Source organism: Triturus cristatus, chromosome 9, assembly GCF_964204655.1.
Source record: "Triturus cristatus chromosome 9, aTriCri1.1, whole genome shotgun sequence".
Classification (NCBI taxonomy): Eukaryota; Metazoa; Chordata; class Amphibia; order Caudata; family Salamandridae; genus Triturus; species Triturus cristatus.
This window is the reverse complement of record NC_140592.1, coordinates 410746782-410765302: the sequence shown is the minus strand read 5'-3', so window position 1 is coordinate 410765302 and position 18521 is coordinate 410746782. Positions and strand designations below refer to the sequence as shown.

The 18521-nt window shown below is 49.8% G+C and overlaps 1 protein-coding gene across 1 annotated transcript in view; it reads left to right on the top strand.

Moving 5' to 3' along the window:
- Window positions 1–18521, top strand: part of CCDC97 (coiled-coil domain containing 97) — a 78322-nt gene that overhangs the window by 40198 nt on the left and 19603 nt on the right. The window contains exons 3-4 of the mRNA XM_085625281.1: window positions 5045–5287; window positions 5796–5925. Coding sequence (XP_085481407.1) covers window positions 5045–5287; window positions 5796–5925 — 373 coding nt within the window. The remainder of the gene's footprint in view (window positions 1–5044; window positions 5288–5795; window positions 5926–18521) is intronic.

The following is an 18521-nucleotide window of genomic DNA, read 5'->3' as shown; positions in this document are numbered from 1 at the left end:
TTCCAAAATTATTGTACGAGTGAAATCGTGTGCAAATCCACTGTATATCTCTACAAGTGAATCAGTTTTTCGTGTATACTATTCAAATAGTCACTATCACCGATACGTAATCATGGAACACAGTTGCTTCAGAGGCGCTTTGCAAACACTTGCAGTGGCCATGTGTTTTGTTTTTGCTGAGACTGTTCCATATTGGCTAAAATATTTTTTATTTTTTGTTGCTGTGGAAGAGGATCGGCAAAAAACACTGGCAAAGACAAAAGGTTAGGTAAAGCATTTGAAAGGCGAAACCTATTGGCTTTGCCAATGCTTGTTTTAATTGGGATATATTGGTTATTTTCTTGGTTCCATCCATGGGAACCCACAAACCCTAGGTACCTTAGAATTCCCAAGATGTGGGGAGAAAAAAGACGCAAATTTGGCTTGGTTACTTCTGCAGTTTTTTTTTATGAAGGCCTAAGCTCGAAGTGTCCGAGCATCAAAAAGGGGTCAACACGGGGGGTGGAAAAGCCTCATCAGCTGAGGGGTTATATGTGTTTACTCCAACATTTATGTGCTCATTGAGTTCACTATACACTCCTACTTGAACACTTCACTTTGTCTCCTTGTTTTTCTTATCATGCTAAAACTGTTGCGTTCTTTGTCCCGCTTTCACACATTTTTCCTTTTTGCACCTAAAGTGTGAAGTAAACTGTCCATGTCAGGAGCACATTGGGACATGGTCGATTTTGAAATTTGCTGAAAGACTATCTCCGTGACCTAGCCAACCAACCTTAAGTTTGATATTTGAAAGCAGTTCAGTTCAGTCTTTGCATGCTTCCCTTATACCTATCATTTTTTATGTGCTGCCCTTTGATCAAAAGTGCTGCAATACATACATGTACATCCTAGGGACTTTTGAGGTCCATTGAACCCAGAGGCTTGACAAGTTCCAACTTATAGCAGGAGTTTAGGCTTAGGGTCCGATCAGGATGTGTCTTCTGAACACTGGTGCATAGAGCCCTCTTGAAGTCCCGTGCTGTACAAGTTGCATGCTATTATAAGGGTGACTGGTCTTAATCCCATGTTGTTGGTACGTATGGGAATCTTGAGACGGGTGTTTCCCACCAAGTACTGTATGTTCTTACTGCTAAAGATTGTTTATGTATTATATTAGAGCTAAATTGATCAGTTCACAGACTCACTTGGCTAGACAACAGAGGGTTTCCTGGGACTGCAGTTTAAAGAAAAACTTTGAGATTGACGTGGGTGCTACTTTGATTCTCAAATAGGGAAAGTTAGTCTTGATGACGGGAATGGAGACTTCTATTTTATTTTTTGGGGGGAAGTTTTATATAGCGCGAACTAGACCCGATAAATCTGGTATCAGAGCACTTTACATAGCCCCAGTTTCGTTACACAAGGAGACATTCATTTATTCTTAGGCACGGGGAGATTAAGTGATTTGCCCAGAATCACAGGGTGTTGAGCGTCGTAGCCGAGACTCGAACCCGGTTCCCCAGCTTCGATGTCGACTGCTCTAGCCGCAAGGCTACATCCAATACCAACTTAATTGTTTTCAGCGTTCCTACCAAAGTAGATTGGTGTCACGTTTGTGTAATGTGTTTTCCCTGTCTGCCATCTCTTTGTATTCGAGAGGTTGTATAATGACAGGTCCTTATTCCAAAAGGTCATGGGATGCCTTTGGGTTTCTAGATTTTACTTAGACAGCCACAGTGGGAGGAAAATACTTGTCTGCATATAGTTTAACCATGAAAAGATAAAGTCTGTTCTTTTCCCCCAGATATTGTTTGTGATGTTTCAATATGTGAAAGAGTGCTTTCATGTTGAATGAAAAACTCTTATTATTGCTTGGCGTTACAAACGTATGTCTTCTCACCAGAACCAAACCCTTTCCTCTAGATTGGTCATTCTAACCCTTCTGCCTCCTAACATGGATCCATGGAGGGAGCAGATGCATCCCTTGATATTTCCCCCCAAAAAAGTCTACAAAAGAGAGCTTTTAACTGATCTTACCTCGCAGCCTCTGGCAGATTGGGGCACAGATGGGACAGAGAGACTGAACTAGAGAGATGTGTACATAGGCTGTATAAGTGGCAGATTTTGGGTGATACGTGAGTGGCACAAACATAGGAAGAAACTGACACTTTGAGATACAGATATGTAAAAACACATGGTAGACACTGAGGAGACATGGCTATTGAGGTGGGGGGAAAGTGCCACTTGTTGCTTGGTTAGCCCCCACTTTTTGCCTGGTTTTGATGTGGTTTCAATTGTAGTACACAGGGTCTCTGCCATCCAGGCCCCTGAGCCAGTGCTTGTTCCCTAAAACATATTACCAATTGGTATTTCTACCCCCTGTAAGTCCATAGTAAGTGGAACCTTCGGGACTTAGTGCTTGGGAGCTGAAAAGGGTCCCCTGGGACTCCCCTCAATGGGACCATGCCACTGCCCTTGCAGCTTGGATGCCCCTGTGAGGGAGAAAACGACAATGTTGACATGGCATCCTGCCTGGGTGCCATGACAGCCAGCACTGCCTGAAGGTATTGGTAAGTCACCCCCTCTAGCAGGTCTCACAGCCCTAAGGCAGGGTGCACTGTACTACAGGTGAGGGCATATCTGCCGGAGCAGATTTGCCCCTACAATATTGGGGTCCATTCCTTAATATTGTAAGTGCCATTGAAGCCATAGAGAGTACATGGGCTGGAAACTCAACAACTCGAGTTCCACAGCATAAAAGTGGCTTCACTGAACACAGGAGTGTTTTGTACCAAACTACTCCTCTCAATAAATTCACACTGATGCCAGTGTGTGACGTATTCTACCATATACCCAGAGGGCACATCAGAGGTGCCCCTTGAAAGTCTACTAACCCTGGTGTGGTCGCTGACTGGCTGTAGGCAGACAGCCCCCACCAGTCATGTTTCTGGACCCCTGGGTAGACAGCCCCTGCTCACTGAGACCAGAAACAATTCACATCCTGGGCAGAGGTGTCACACCTCCTCCCCCAGGATGGGCCAGTGCTCGAAGGGGGAAGTTTCAAAGGCCTGCCAACTTTGTAATGTGACCCCAGCCTCTGCTGCTAGAAGCAGATGTCAGCCCCTGGTTTACAACCCCACTTTGAGTGAAAAAACAGGTGGTAAAACTCAGGAGAATAGGAGGTGTGCTCACCTCTGCCAACTCCACCCCTGAGATGGGGAGGTAAGGTGAAGCACATCTTTTAGTCCCTGGCATCTTGAAGATATAGAGACCCCCTCCAATGAGGGCTAGGTCTATGCCCCTTCCCACAAGAGGGTGGCATAATAGAGGGTGTAGTCACCACGGGTAAGGAGCCCATTGACCCTACCTGCTACTCCCCTAAAACGCCTCTAGTATCTAGTATTTAGGTGGCTCCCCCAGACCTAGCAACTAGATCTGCGATGACCTAAGAAGCAAGAAAATGACCCTGCACAGAAGACTGAAGACGACAACTGCCCTTGCCCCAGCCCTACTGGCTTGTCTCCAGCTTCTGCGAACTTGCGACCGGTCTTGCAGCCAGCGACCTCTGAAAACCCTGGGAGGACTGCTGCCTTCGAAAAAGACTACAGTCTCCTGTGGGCAGCAGACCTCTCCAGAAGAAACAGACTTCAACTGCTCCGGATCCAGCTGGACCCATGCTCTCTGCCCTCTCTGCACCTGACGCCCACGGTCCGAGTCTCCAGGGCCTTGGTGAGCTGAACCGACTGTGCCCCTTTAACTGCCCACATCTCTACCTACATCTGCTGTCGTTGGTCTACCGCCTGCAACCTTCGGTGCCACACCTGCAGCCTGTTTGCCAAAAGAAGAATCCCCTTTGAAAAGCATTTTCTGCCCAATGTCGAAATTTCGCCCTGCATCCGGCCACCCCTGTGCTGCTGGTGGTATATGTTAGGTGCTGCTATGTGTGCCCCCCACCTGCTTAACCTAACCCCCAAAGCTTGGCCCCTGCAACTGATCTACCTACCTGCACCTGCAAGCAATGCAGTTCCAGGCACTTCCAGTCTCCATTGGAAAGCATTGGGCCGAACTCCAATTTTGATCTCAACTGCCCCTGTGCTGCTGCTGGTGCAGTTTTGGTACTCAGCTGCCCCTTGCTGACTTTTGAACCCAAACACTGGAATTGTAAGTGCATTACTTACCTGTTTAACCGCTGTATTGTTTCCCCATAGGATAACATTGAACTGTTTTGAAAAGTTTACATTGAGCTGTTCTGAAAAGTTTCAAAGTGAAAATCTTTATTTGAAAACGTATTTACCTTATTGCAAAGATCTTGGTCTTTAAATAAAATGTAAACAAAGTATCATTTTCTAAAATCGATCGGGATCTCCTTCTTGAGTCGTGTGCCCATTATTTATTACTGTTGTGCAATACTCTGTTACACCTAAGGCTGCTCACCCACACTACCCCTAACGGAGAACTTTGGTTTATACATTGAGCCCTATACACTTTTAGGGAACCCCTGGATTCGTTGCATAGTATAACCACCTAGGGGAAATACCATATACAGAGCCAGCTTCCTACATGAGGAGACTGGTATTGCGAAACATGGGGAGAAAGACAGTCACATGGAAACTTGGGAATACAAAAAAGGTACAGAATGATGCTAGGAACACAATATGACGTATCTCACTGGGTTTCAGACAAGCAAGAAAATATGCATAGTAAGGCATGGGGAGTCCTCATTGGGGGACACAGGCATCAGAGACTTGCACTGTTGTGGGATATAGATTGTAGACCAGGGGGTTACAAAAAGGCATGAGCATCCATCAAACTGACTACGATCCTAAGAACACTGCAGAAACCCTGCCGTGTCAAAAAGCCATAGCTATAGCAAAGGCAGAATCATGCATTACAAAGTGTTATATATAGATGAAAGACTACTTACTTAACCCAGCACCAACATTCTCTTTATTAGGTTATTGCCTTTGTAAATTATATAATTTGTGGCCCAGTGCCGCTTGTTCCTTCTTTATGACTGCTTGTTTAGCATACAGTAGTGCAGACATTTTCTTTCTTTCCATTTTAGGCGGAGACTACTTCAGTGATGAGCAGATGCGACTACGGGACCCCCTCATGTATGAACACTATGTTGGGCAGTACCTGACTGAGGAGGAGATCATGTTCCTCAACAGCAAAGAGATGGCCGAGGCCAATTGTCTCTCCAAAGTCATGATGAGCTCTTTCGATGAGCAGATTCTTCAACGCAGACTGCACAGGCAGCAGGAGCAAGAGGATGCATGTATGGAAGAGGAGGAGGAAGACTCTGAAGGTAGAAGGCCACTCAAGAGACTTAATGCCCTATATTATTGTTTCAGTGAGATAATAATTAAAAGGGGACTTCACTGCCATTTTAAGTGTTCTTTAGCCTTTTTAGGTCTGATATGTTGGGTAAACATGTTGATAAAGACTCCCATGATCATGAGACGTGAGAAACATTTGGGTAAACCAGATAATGTCAAGAACTCCAGCTCTATTAGGACCTCCCTTCTAGGCTTGAGAAATTCAGACTCCTCTCACAAAACCTGTCATCTCTGCCCACATTAACAGTAGTGGGGCTCAATATTGTGCTAGTATAGTGAGGCATACTCAACACTATCAACTGAATTAAGTAACATTTCTGTGTAGCCTTCAATCATGCTCTCGTTCTGTTCCTAAACTTTTACTAAATGCACTGGTGACCTTCCACATCATCATGGCTCCCAAATTGTGTTGAATTGGCGGTATTGATTTTGGTGACAATATGTAACACTGGTATGGGCTGTGTGTATTTCTTTCAGAAGAGTCGACACACCCAGAAGACGAAGATTGGGTCCCAGATGGGGATGAGAAGGCTATGATGAGAGAAGAGTTTGTGAGCCGAATGCATCAGTGTTTCTTGGATGGAAAAGACAGGGATTTTGATTACAGGTGAGTTATTGCTTTCCTGTCTCCACAATGTAGATACATCTGTAGTGAATCTTAAAAGGAAGACCTGTGAATGTATGCATGTTGCAGTATGCCTCTACTTGACAGCCTGGAAACCTGATCTCTGTGACACCACCACACTGGTTCAAAGCATCAAAGTGCCCTTGACCACTTCTGACTCGTCGGACCTAGGACTATCCTCCTGGAACTGTATGAGGTTTTCAAACCTTGATGTAAGCTAAACTTTAGCCCAGGCTCCCGACAGCTGTGCCTCAAAGTGAAATAAGTACAGCCCCCTTGAGCAAGTAATTCATTTGGGCTTTGAGGAGATTCTGCACACCAGTGTTGAGAAAGACGTTTGCCTGGGGCAGAGCACTTATGGCTCCCCTCAATTGCGGTGGGTGTGCCCTGAAGTTTAAAAGAATGCTTGCTTTTATGATTGACCGGAAAAGAAGCCAACTCGTTGACTGCTAAAAGGAACTCCACAAGGACCAGGTGACTGAAGGTCTGCTTGAAGTTCGTTTAAACGGACTGGGCTACCTTTAGCCATGAGCCCTTGCAATCCAGCTGGCGAGAGCCACTGATTTTGATTTTGAAATTTATATAGCGCTCGAATGCCCAAGGGCGTCTAGGCGTTGAATCATTATCATCCTCTACTTGGGTTGTGGAGCTGTGTACCCTTTCCTGCAAACATCTGTGGCTAGACAGCATTCTTCTAGCCTGCTGGTTAACTCCAGAGTCTGTATCTGCCCTGTCTAGCTCCAGGAGCACTCAGCCATTTTTTCTCTCCACATCTGCCATTGGGTTGTGTCCCCTTCACTCAGATTCTGAAACAATCAGGCCTATCTGCAGCTCTACTGTTCTGGAGGTATTCTCTTTTGACATTGCGGGCAAACCCCATTCCTAAATCACAGTTGGTACTCACTGAAAGAACAGTCTCCACAGTTCCTTAATTGACCCTGTATCAGTGGGAAAACACTTGCTCGATTCATTTTAAGATAAGGGCTTCTGGAGTGTGGTACCTCCTGAAGGATGCCTATGGGATGAAGACACATTTCAGCTTTTGTCTCCCATTTAAATGGCAAAGAGTGTGATGCCAGTTAGGCCCCTATTAAGTCCCTCTGTGAAGAGTGACATTACTTGGCAAAAAATACCAGTCCACTACTAGCCCTGTTTAACAGGACATTGAATTTCTGAATTAGGCTTTGCCCCTTAAACCTCATACTTTACATTTTCGCATGATGGCTCATGCCACAAGCTGAAACTATTTCAGTGTGTTGTTTTACCCGAGTACTCCTCCGTGGAAAACAGCTGCAGGATCTGTTATATCAATATTACAGAAAAGGCTCCATTGCAATTCCTGGACTGTCAAGCATGCAAGGAGGTGCCTTAATCTCCTTTCTTTAAATGAAGCTTCACTATGTTGGAATGTCAGTCTGTTATTTTGTTAGGACAAGTGATGCACTCTCTGAAGTGATGTTCCAGGCAGGAGATGCAAGTATGTGATTGGCAGATAAAGAGGGGCATATAGTAAAACACTAGAATATTTGGGAGCAAGTTGTGCAGAAGAGTAAAAACATAGAGGGCACAGAGAGCGTGCAGCAAGAATTAGGGAAGTGTGGTAGATAAAATGCATGCACCCCAATATTAATAGTAGCGGTTGTTTATTTGCCCATCACAGTCCCCTCCTACTCCATCCGTAATACATCCCGGCACGGTCGTCATGAGCTTGCATCGAATGCCACGGTGTGCATTCCATGTGTCCCCTGACGACAGCACACAAGATGCGGCATGAAAACTATGCAAAAACATAAATTGCAACAGGAAGTTGATTGAAGCTTACGGCCAAGAATTAATCTTAAAAACGCATTTTCTAGATTGAGGCGGTAGTGGCTATAACTATGGGCATATTAGGCAAACATTGGTACTGCATCAGTATCACCTATTTAGTGAATAAAGAGCTGTTTTCATGAATCATCATCTGGGAGAAGGAAAGCGCTCCCTGGCATTCAACACGAGTGTGGAGAGGATGTGGGGCAGCAGCCAGAGCTGCTGACTCGAGAGCTGAGAATCCCGGTTCGAGTCTCGGCTGTGCCGCGCAGCATCCTGTGATTCTATGCAAATCACGTAATCTCCCTGGGTGATAAATTGTTATATAAATATGCGGCAAGAGTAAAAGCAATTTATGAAAATATAGTTCCACCAAAGTGGATGTTGATAGTATTTCGGTGGCGGGAAACTGATAAGAGAAGCCGGTAAGGTACAAGCATTGGTAAATGCAGGAAAATATGCTACAGCCAATAGAAATGAAGGAAAGGTTAGTGGCACGCACAGGAACCAGTGAGAAGCCCTTTTAAGTTTATATTAAAAACAATAGATTTCTCAAGCATAGCGCAAGCGACATGCAGGCGAAACCTAAAAACTATACATAGAAATAAAGGAGACCACAGAGAGGAAAGGGAAGCCAGCAGAGAGAAGCTAATGAATGGTTGATCAGATTTATCGAGGGTAGCTTGATCAAAGCTAGATTAAAAGATTTGAAACCTAATTTGAAAGTTCAAATAGAGTATTGCGGAAGTTTGATTGGGTGATAACATTTGTCATGGGTAGGTCAACTAAACCTAGATAAAACATTTGAAACTTAATTAGAAGGGCAGAAGAGAGTATAGAGGAAGTTTAAGAAAAGAGAGATGAGTATAAGTATATACACAAAATGGGTGGAGATGTGGTATTCACACAAACTTGAATCTGTTATGAGAAAACACTTTCTGACAGCCAGAGACCCAAAACTTTCTTAAATTTGTAGCTTTAGCTAACGCTTAGCCCCATATTATATGTTATAGAAATTCTTGTGCAAAAGTTCTGGTTTTCTATTCATAATAACATCTCCTTATACCTACATGTAAACACAATTTGTTGGCTGTTACTTACTGTGCCGTAATGTATTTGAGTCTTTTGCCCTGCCACTGTCTAGAGTAAGCCATAACTGATTGCATCACTATCCAGAGAGGAATTAAATGTCCAAATACAGTAACTTGGTTATGTAACTGGAGAGCAACAGAGTCAGTGGCCTTGGACACCAGTAGAAAAAAATTAATTAAAAAAAGGCCTCCGAGTAACCAGCCTTAAGTTGTGGGTTCTCATTTACAGCTCTGCAATCTGACTTTGTTTTACCTTCATATAACCCTTCACCCGCACAACCTCTGTTTTTTTCCTATTTTGTATGGAAATCATTACTCTTACTTCTCACCCCTTCTAAGGAGTTGTTTAATTATTTTATTTTCTTGTAAATGTTTTGATCAAGTTGCTTCTTTTCTTTAATTTTATATTTACCCTGCTCAAAATGGCTCCTGGAGTCAGAAACTTTTACTATTAAAATATAAACTCTTATACATAAAAGAAATAAATCCGCAGGGAATGAACATTTAATGCTAGGTAGCGGAACACTCATGTATTAAGTAATATAAGTCAGTTTATATAGTCGTGCTCGGGGCTTTAAGTGGGATGAAAAAACTGGAGGGTGTCTCAAAGTGGCGTGGCCAGTGTAATTAAGGGCGTGGCTTAACACGTAAACTAAAAATCTGTGCTTAGCATAGTATGCTGCCCGACTTGCATTTTGCGGTTTGTCATTGAATTCAGGTATATGATACAAGTAACGCCATACTTACAACAAACCAGGACTATTGGCTTTGTCAATGCTTGTTAGATTCATAAGATAAATAAGCAGCAACTAAGGCTTGTATATAATATTGAAAAAGCTCCCACTTAATGCCCTGGTGACTCTACGACAATGTTGCTGCTCCTAATTTTCAAAAAGAGAAGGGAAATCCATAGAGAAAATGACTCTCTTTAAAGGATTTCCCTCTCCTTCAACCCTTTCCTGTCCTGTCGTAACTTCTCCACTAGTGAGAGGTGAGCATTGTAAGCACACGCACATCGATGTGCCTGCTGTCACAGCAGTCTGGAAAAAAACGGACCCACTGTGCCAGGGCACAAAACAGAGCCCGATAGGGACCAGTTTCGTGGCCCCCTTTAAAAAACTGCTGGTGCTCAGACCCGGTGAGACCTGCTCCACTTAAAGCCCTTGTCGGGCTAGAATATGGTTTTCAGAATTTGTCAGGAAACACACGCAGCATTTACCAACAAGCATTTGCAATGCAATAGGTCTCGCATTTATAAGAGTTTGAGCTATTGGCATTGTAAAATTACAATGCCTTTTATTTATGTTTTGGTTTTAAAACACATAAAAGGCATTGTCATTTACAATGTCAGTAGCATAAACTCGCATAAAAGCAGTGTGCGGCGTGCAGCAGTGTGCGACGTGCAGCAGTGTGCGGCGTGCAGCAGTGTGCGGCGTGCAGCAGTGTGCGGCGTGCAGCAGTGTGCGGCGTGCAGCAGTGTAATGCAGCAGTGTGTAATGCAGCAGTGTGTGTCGTGCGGTAGTGTGCGGCGTGCGGTAGTGTGCGGCAGTGTGCGGCGTGCGGCAGTGTGCGGCGTGCGGCAGTGTGAGGCGTGCAGCAGTGTGAGGCGTGCAGCAGTGTGCGGCAGTGTGGCGTGCAGCAGTGTTTCGTGTAGCAGTGTGAGGCATGCATCACTGTGTGGCGTGCAGCGGCGTGCAGCAGTGTGCGGCGTGCAGCAGTGTGCGGCGTACAGCAGTGTGCGGCGTGCAGCAGTGTCATGCAGCATGCAGCAGTGAGTAATGCAGCAGTGTGCAGCAGTGTGTGGCGTGCAGCAGTGTGTGGCATGCAGCAGTGTGTGCCGTGCAGCAGTGTTTCGTATAGCAGTGTGTTTCGTATAGCAGTGTGCGGCGTGCAGCAGTGTGCGGCGTGCAGCAGTGTGCGGCGTGCAGCGGCATGCAGCAGTGTGTGGCGTGCAGCAGTGTGTGGCATGCAGCAGTGTGTGGCATGCAGCAGTGTGTGGCGTGCAGCAGTGTGTGGCGTGCAGCAGTGTGGCGTGCAGCAGTGTGGCGTGCAGCAGTGTGTGGCGTGCAGCAGTGTGTGGCGTGCAGCAGTGTGTTTCGTGCAGCAGTGTGTGGCGTGTAGCAGTGTGTGGCGTGCAGCAGTGTGTGGCGTGCAGCAGTGTGTGGCGTGCAGCAGTGTGTGGCGTGCAGCAGTGTGTGGCGTGCAGCAGTGTGTGGCGTGCAGCAGTGTGTGGCGTGCAGCAGTGTGTGGCGTGCAGCAGTGTGTGGCGTGTAGCAGTGTGTGGCGTGTAGCAGTGTGTAATGCAGCAGTGTGTAATGCAGCAGTGTGCGCAGCAGTGCGTGGCGTGCGGTAGTGTGTGGCGTGCGGCATTGTGAGGCGTGCAGCAGTGTGCGGCGTGCAGCAGTGTGCGGCGTGCAGCAGTGTGCGGCGTGCAGCAGTGTGCGGCGTGCAGCAGTGTGTGGCGTGCAGCAGTGTGTGGTGTGCAGCAGTGTTTCGTGTAGCAGTGTGCGGCGTGCAGCAGTGTGTAATGCAGCAGTGTGTAATGCAGCAGTGTGCGCAGCAGTGCGTGCCGTGCGGTAGTGTGTGGCAGTGTGAGGCGTGCGGCAGTGTGAGGCGTGCGGCAGTGTGCGGCGTGCGGCAGTGTGCGGCGTGCGGCAGTGTGCGGCGTGCAGCAGTGTGTGGCGTGCAGCAGTGTGGCGTGCAGCAGTGTGAGGCATGCAGCACTGTGGCGTACAGAAGTGCGGCGTGCAGCAGTGTCGTGCAGCATGCAGCCGTGAGTAATGCAGCAGTGTGCGGCGTGCAGCAGTGTGCGGCATGCAGCAGTGTGCGGCATGCAGCAGTGTGCAGTGTGCGGCATGCAGCAGTGTGCGGCGTGCAGCAGTGTGTGCCGTGCAGCAGTGTTTTGTGTAGCAGTGTGTGGCGTGCAGCAGTGTGTAGCAGTGTGCAGCAGTGTGTAGCAGTGTGCAGCAGTGTGTAGCAGTGTGCAGCAGTGTGTGGCGTGCAGCAGTGTGTGGCGTGCAGCAGTGTGTGGCGTGCAGCAGTGTGTGGCGTGCGGCAGTGTGTGGCGTGCGGCAGTGTGCGGCATGCAGCAGTGTGCGGCGTGCAGCAGTGTGTGGTGTGGTTTGTAAACAACAAGAAAAGCGGACATCAAAGGAAGGGTGGGAGGGAACGAGCATATGGGGTGTGAGTTATAACGAAAGTTCTGGCGAAAGCAGTCTGCTGCTTTCAAGTCCGATGCCAGATGCCAGCTTCGCGCTTGAATGCCTCACATGCACTGGCCATAAACCGCATTCCTAAGGTCTTGTGCCCCTTACTAAATCTCTCTGAATGCGTGAGGCGGCGCACGAGAAAGGAAGTAGCTGGTGGCAAATGGAATGTGCGTGGTTGTGCGCGTAACCGCCACCCGATCCGCCTGGGAAGCCTTTGGGAGCATTTTCGGAAGCCCCTACTTAATTCTCGCTGAGCAATCGCTTACGCGATAGCCAGGCGAGACCTAAAAAAAACGATTGTCATAACTTAATATTAACACTGATTAATATATATCCTCCTTTCCACCACAGGAGGGCACCCTTTTACTAAAAATAACAGACACCAAGGCATAAATGCAATACCACGATGTCTAAACTGTCCGCATTTTGTTAACGACACAGCATCATGGAAATTGCAATAATTACCATTATATATTTCACCCGTGACATTACAAACTAGTGAAGAACAATCTACTTCTTCCAACTATCCATGTAGTAGGTATCTTCTTTCACAACCAGAACAGGAACCTTACGTTCGAGATGTGGTGCACACACATTTATATAATATCCCCCGACCTATCTGCTCGTGCCTTAACCCACCCCCCCTATTTTTGATAATTTGGAACACACCTGTAAGTACCTATAGAGTATGCAATAGTGTGCCGCCACCTGGGATCATTTTGGCAGTAACTCTAACACTGTATAATACACTGTACCAATCACCATGTTATGTACCCCATTTGAATTTTCTTCCTTTTTCTAGTCAAGTCATATGTAAAGACTGCACCTATGACAACATAAACCGTGAGCCATTGAGCTCACTTACGAAGAAGGGTAAGTGAATGTTCTCACTCCCTCTGTAACAAAGGTGTTTCAAAACGTTAAGACCATCTAACACTCTACGGTCCTGAGGAAGGCCACCTGACTCGTAAGAGCAATCTTTAGACCGAAACATGTCGACCGCTCACTAGGAGCAGTGGACCAATTATCAATCCACTTACGCACCACTTTTTCTTTTAATCATGTGCCTGTCCTGACCTAATCAAGTCTCTTTATACAGGACAGGAGACATTCTAAATCTCTAGTCACGCTTCACGACTGTGAACTACACAGACAGTGTCCCTCCTAGTGCAGGTTGGTGAATCACTTGAAGAACCGAACACTCAAGTGATTATGACCCGATGATGTCACTATCCACCTGACCACACGAGCGGAGAAAACACATACCACACACTGTGTTAGTGTGGTTGAGGGTCTCCATTACAACACATGTGAGACTCTGGTTCTTCACCACTAGTGATTCATTCCCCTTTGATTATTAGCTCAGAGCATATACAAAGTGCTTCAGCAAATTTAGAACACAATTTCCCTATGCAGTACACAAACAGGCACCCAGGTTCCATCAACACTTGTATGTATTTTAGCATTCTTTATGTTCCCTGATGGTGAACATATATAGTATGCAATGCATCTCTCATAAAGCCGTTCTCTTCTAAAGGACCTGTTGCACTAAGTATGTTGAGGTGGTTGGTTCAGCCACATGATTTGCGCCACCCACAGATTGCGCTGATTCTATCTACTTGCTGGGGAACTGGGATTTAAAGATCCAAGTCCTACAGCATTTTTAAACATATAATCTCCAGAACCATCGTGCATGGAGGGATGGTGGTTCAAAAAACTTTGGAATCAGGTTGAGCATCCTCTACAACTGAACATTACCTTAAGACCTAGTGTAAAAGGGGGAAAACTTTGTGTCTCCCTAGAGCTACAAACCGGTGGTCTGCTTTCTATCAACTTTTAAGAGGTGTGTGTAGGCTCACCACTCATCACAGTATTGCAGCACAGTGACGGGCACACACAGAGCAAAGGTGACTTCAAGATTTGTATTTGAGGTGTGGCTGATCAGACATTTACAGCAACCGCAGCTAGTTTCCAGGGAGATGTGACAGAGCCACCTAAGCACCCGAACCGTCTGTCAGACCTCCTAAACGTTTATTTATTTTACATTTTGATTAAGTATAAATAGCTGCACATAGAAATGGTAGATCTCTTTACTAAGAATACATAAAGCACTCCGAGAACTGAGCAAAAATAAGAAGGATGTTGGCTGTGCACCTTTTAAAAGAGATACAGGTCTAAATAAGTCAGCCAGTGGACATCTCCAGCTTGGCATAGACAAGAAGATAGAATAAGAAAAGATGAGGTAAAGTGTGTAGAGGAATGAGAGTGGGTTGAAAAAGAAGGACCAAAATTGTTGGACAGGCCACACGAAGGGCTTGCTCCCTCCCCGCATGACAGGGCCCAAGCCCCGGCCCGCCAGGTGTTATCCACAAGAATCACCCGCACCCCGTCTCCCAACGGAACTCCTGCCCCCGGACCTCCATGTATCACGGGACCGAACCACCACCGGCTCCCCCGGCCGGATCATGCCCCCGTGGACTGCCTCCTGGGGAATGACCTTGAGAGTTCCCCGTGGGCCGCCGTCGAAAGAAGAGAGCACCTGGGGATGCTGGGCCTCCCGGACTGGGCCTGCGTAACCACCCGGTCCATGGCCGCCTGTGCCGTCCCCCGACCAGAAGAACCAGAATGGCCAGCACCTCCTCCCCCGGTCGCCCCAGTAGAGGACAACGACGATGCCGACCCCCCAGAGCCAACGCCCGAAGGGGTCGCTCAACCCCAGGACCTTCCCGGCCTGGCTCAGTGGCGTCAAGAAGGGGTGCCCACCCAGGAACAGTTCCGTCAGGAGCAAAAGACCTGCCCCTCCCTCGAGGGACTCCGCCAGCAAGCCAGCGCCCAGAGCGCAGGGGACTCCACCGGAACTCATTGGGTCTATTGGGATAACGACCTGCTATACAGTGAACAAAGAATCGCGGAGTTAGGGGCCAGTCGAGTGCTGGTGGTACCCCTCCGTTTCAGAGACTTCCTACTAACTTTGGCCCACGATGTTCCCCTGGCTGGACACCTGGGCCAGGACAAAACCTACAGTCGCCTAGTGACCCACTTTTTCTGGCCGAAGATGCGGAACGACGTCCTTAACCACTGCCGGTCCTGCCCCACGTGCCAGGCCAGTGGGAAGAGCGGCCGTAAGCTCAAAGCCCCTCTGCAACCCTTCCCAGTGGTCACCACCCCGTTCGAGAGGGTAGGAATAGACATTGTGGGGCCCCTGGACCCCCGCACGGCACAAGGACATCGGTTCATCCTGGTACTGGTGGACCACGCCACCCGCTACCCCGAGGCTGTGCCCCTGCGAACTGTAACAGCTCCGGTGGTCGGCCGGGCCCTAATGGGGATCTTCTCCCGGGTGGGCTTCCCCCGAGAAGTCGTCAGCGACCGAGGCACAAACTTTATCTCGAAATATATGAAGTCCCTCTGGCAACAGTGCGGGGTCACCTACCGATTCACGACCCCCTATCACCCTCAAGGGAACGGACTAGTGGAGCGATTCAACCGCACACTCAAGGGGATGATTGGGGGATTGGAAGAGCCCCTCCGTCGCCAGTGGGATGTACTACTCCCGTGCCTCCTCTTCGTCTATCGAGAAGTTCCCCAGAAGTCCCTTGGCTTTAGCCCTTTCGAACTCCTGTACGGGCACCCTGTGCGAGGGCCCCTCAGCCTAGTCAAGGAAGGTTGGGAGATGGCCCCCCTAAAGACCCCTCCAGACGTCTTCAAGTACCTCCTGGCACTACGCAATCAGACCCGGCGCTTCAGGGAGATGGCAAAAGCGAACCTCGAGGCCAGTCAGGAGGACATGAAAAAATGGTACGATCAGAATGCCTCCTCCGTCGAATTCGAACCTGGTCAACAAGTGTGGGTGATGTCCCCCACCGAACCATGTGCCTTGCAAGATAAGTGGACGGGGCCCTTCAAAGTGGTCGAATGCAAGAGCCCCGTCACTTACCTCATTGACATGGAGTCCTCCACACCAACAGACTCAAACCACACTTTGTGCGCTCGGAACTCAGCCTCCTGATGGCTACAGACAGTGGGGCAGAGGAAGACTCCGAGCCCCTCCCTGATCTCCTGAAGACCCAGGAGAACGACGGTTCCGTGGACGGGGTCCGGCTCTCCGGTGCCCTCACCCCAGAGCAACGCCAGGGCTGCCGGGACCTCCTGCTGCGGTTCGCTACACTGTTCTCCCTCACCCCAGGGATCACCCCTTGGTGCTTGCACGACGTGGACACCGGGGACAGTCCCCCTATCCGACACCGGGCCTACCGCGTGCCAGATCGGGTACGGGCCTGCATCCAAGAGGAAGTGTCCAAGATGCTCACGCTCGGGGTCATCGAGCCCTCGGACAGCCCCTGGGCCAGCCCGGTCGTACTGGTCCCCAAAGCCGCTGCCCCCGGCACCACTCCTGAACTGCGATTCTGCGTCGACTATCGGGGCTTGAACGCTGTCACCCGGACCGACGCTCATCCTATCCCCCGAGCGGATGAATTGATCGACCGCCTGGGGGCCGCTCGCTACCTCAGCATCTTCGACCTAACAGCGGGCTACTGGCAGATCGGTCTCACACCCCAGGCCCAGGAACGGTCCGCCTTCTCTACCCCCGATGGCCACTACCACTTCAAGGTCATGCCCTTCGGCATGAAGAATGCCCCCGCTACTTTTCAACGTCTAGTGAACCAGGTCTTGGCGGGGCTCGAAGAATTCAGCGCCGCCTACCTGGACGATATCGCTGTGTACAGCCGCCACTGGTCCGACCACCTCCACCACCTCCAAGAGGTCCTGCAGGCCCTCCAGCGGGCCGGACTCACGATTAAGGCCGGCAAGTGCCAAATTGGTCAAGGGTCCGTGACCTACCTCGGACACCAGGTGGGAAGCGGTCTGGTGGCCCCGCTGCAACTTAAAATTGCTGCCATCCAGTCCTGGCAGCCCCCCGTCACCCAGACCGAGGTCCGAGCCTTCTTGGGGCTCACCGGCTACTACCGGCGGTTCGTGAGGTACTACGGCAGCATTGTGGGGCCCCTCACGGGTCTCACGTCCAAAAACCACCCGAAGCGGATTAACTGGACCCCCGACTGTCAAGCGGCCTTCGAGAAGCTGAAGGCCGCCCTGTGCACCGCCCCTGTGCTCCAGGCCCCCGATTACAGTCGGGAATTCATTGTACAGACAGACGCCTCCGACCACGGCATCGGGCGGTTCTTTCCCAGCTGAACCCCGAGGGTCGTGACCAGCCGGTGGCCTTCATCAGCAGACGCCTCCTGGCCCGAGAACAGCGCTGGAGCACAATCGAGAGGGAGGCCTTCGCAGTAGTGTGGGCCCTCAAAAAGCTCCGGCCCTATCTCTTCGGTACCCACTTCCGGGTGCAAACCGACCATCGACCCCTGCAGTGGCTGATGCAGATGCGGGGGGAGAACCCAAAACTATTGCGCTGGTCCATCTCCCTGCAGGGAATGGACTTCACCGTGGAACATCGACCGGGCCAAGACCACGCCAACGCAGATGGCCTGTCACGCTTTTTCCGCCTCGACGAGGAGAGTCCCCAAGAGGATGGGTGACTCTCCCCGCCTTCAGCTGGGGGGGACGCATGTTGGACCGGCCACACGAAGGGCTTGCTCCCTCCCCGCATGACAGGGCCCAAGCCCCGGCCCGCCAGGTGTTATCCACAAGAATCACCCGCACCCCGTCTCCCAACGGAACTCCTGCCCCCGGACCTCCATGTATCACGGGACCGAACCACCACCGGCTCCCCCGGCCGGATCAGCCGCCATCTTGGGCCCTGCGCCACGAGGCCGCGTGGCCTCCACCCGACCCTAACCCTGGGCCTGGCCGGCCCCGACATCCCGGCACCACCATCCACCCAGGAGGTGAACGGACCACTTGGCAGGTCAATGGGAGAAAGAAGCATCAAGGGCTCTCCCCCGCCAGGTGCCGATCGCCCTCCAGCTCCCCTAGGCGCTGGCTCCACCCCCTGCTGGGTGTCTGGACACCCTCATCCCGGACCCCCCAACCTCCAAGTGCGAGGGTCCGGACATCAAAGGGCGCCAGACCTATAACTAGGGCAGCTCCAGAGCAGGAAGGCAGTTGTATCCTGGAGTCGAGAGACACCGAGAGAACTCAGCCTTGACGGACTACTGGCGCTGCCGTAGCCCTGCCTTGTGAACTATCGTCCTGCCTGCTGGCGCTGCCGCGGCCTTCTGCAACATCCAACCTCGTCGGGACCTGCTGGCGCTGCCGCGGACCGTTGTAACGACCACCTTCATCGGGACCTGCTGGCGCTGCCGCGAACCGTGTAACGACCATCTTCACCGGGACCTGCTGGCGCTGCCGCGGACCGTGTATCGACCATCTTCACCGGGACCTGCTGGCGCTGCCGCGGCCCGTCCAAGCTAGAACACCGAGCTCGAGGATTGTGAGCTATCCACCATTCCATCTCAGCTACCAGACTGGTAACCAGACTGTCCCGCTACCCCCTTTCCCCAACCTG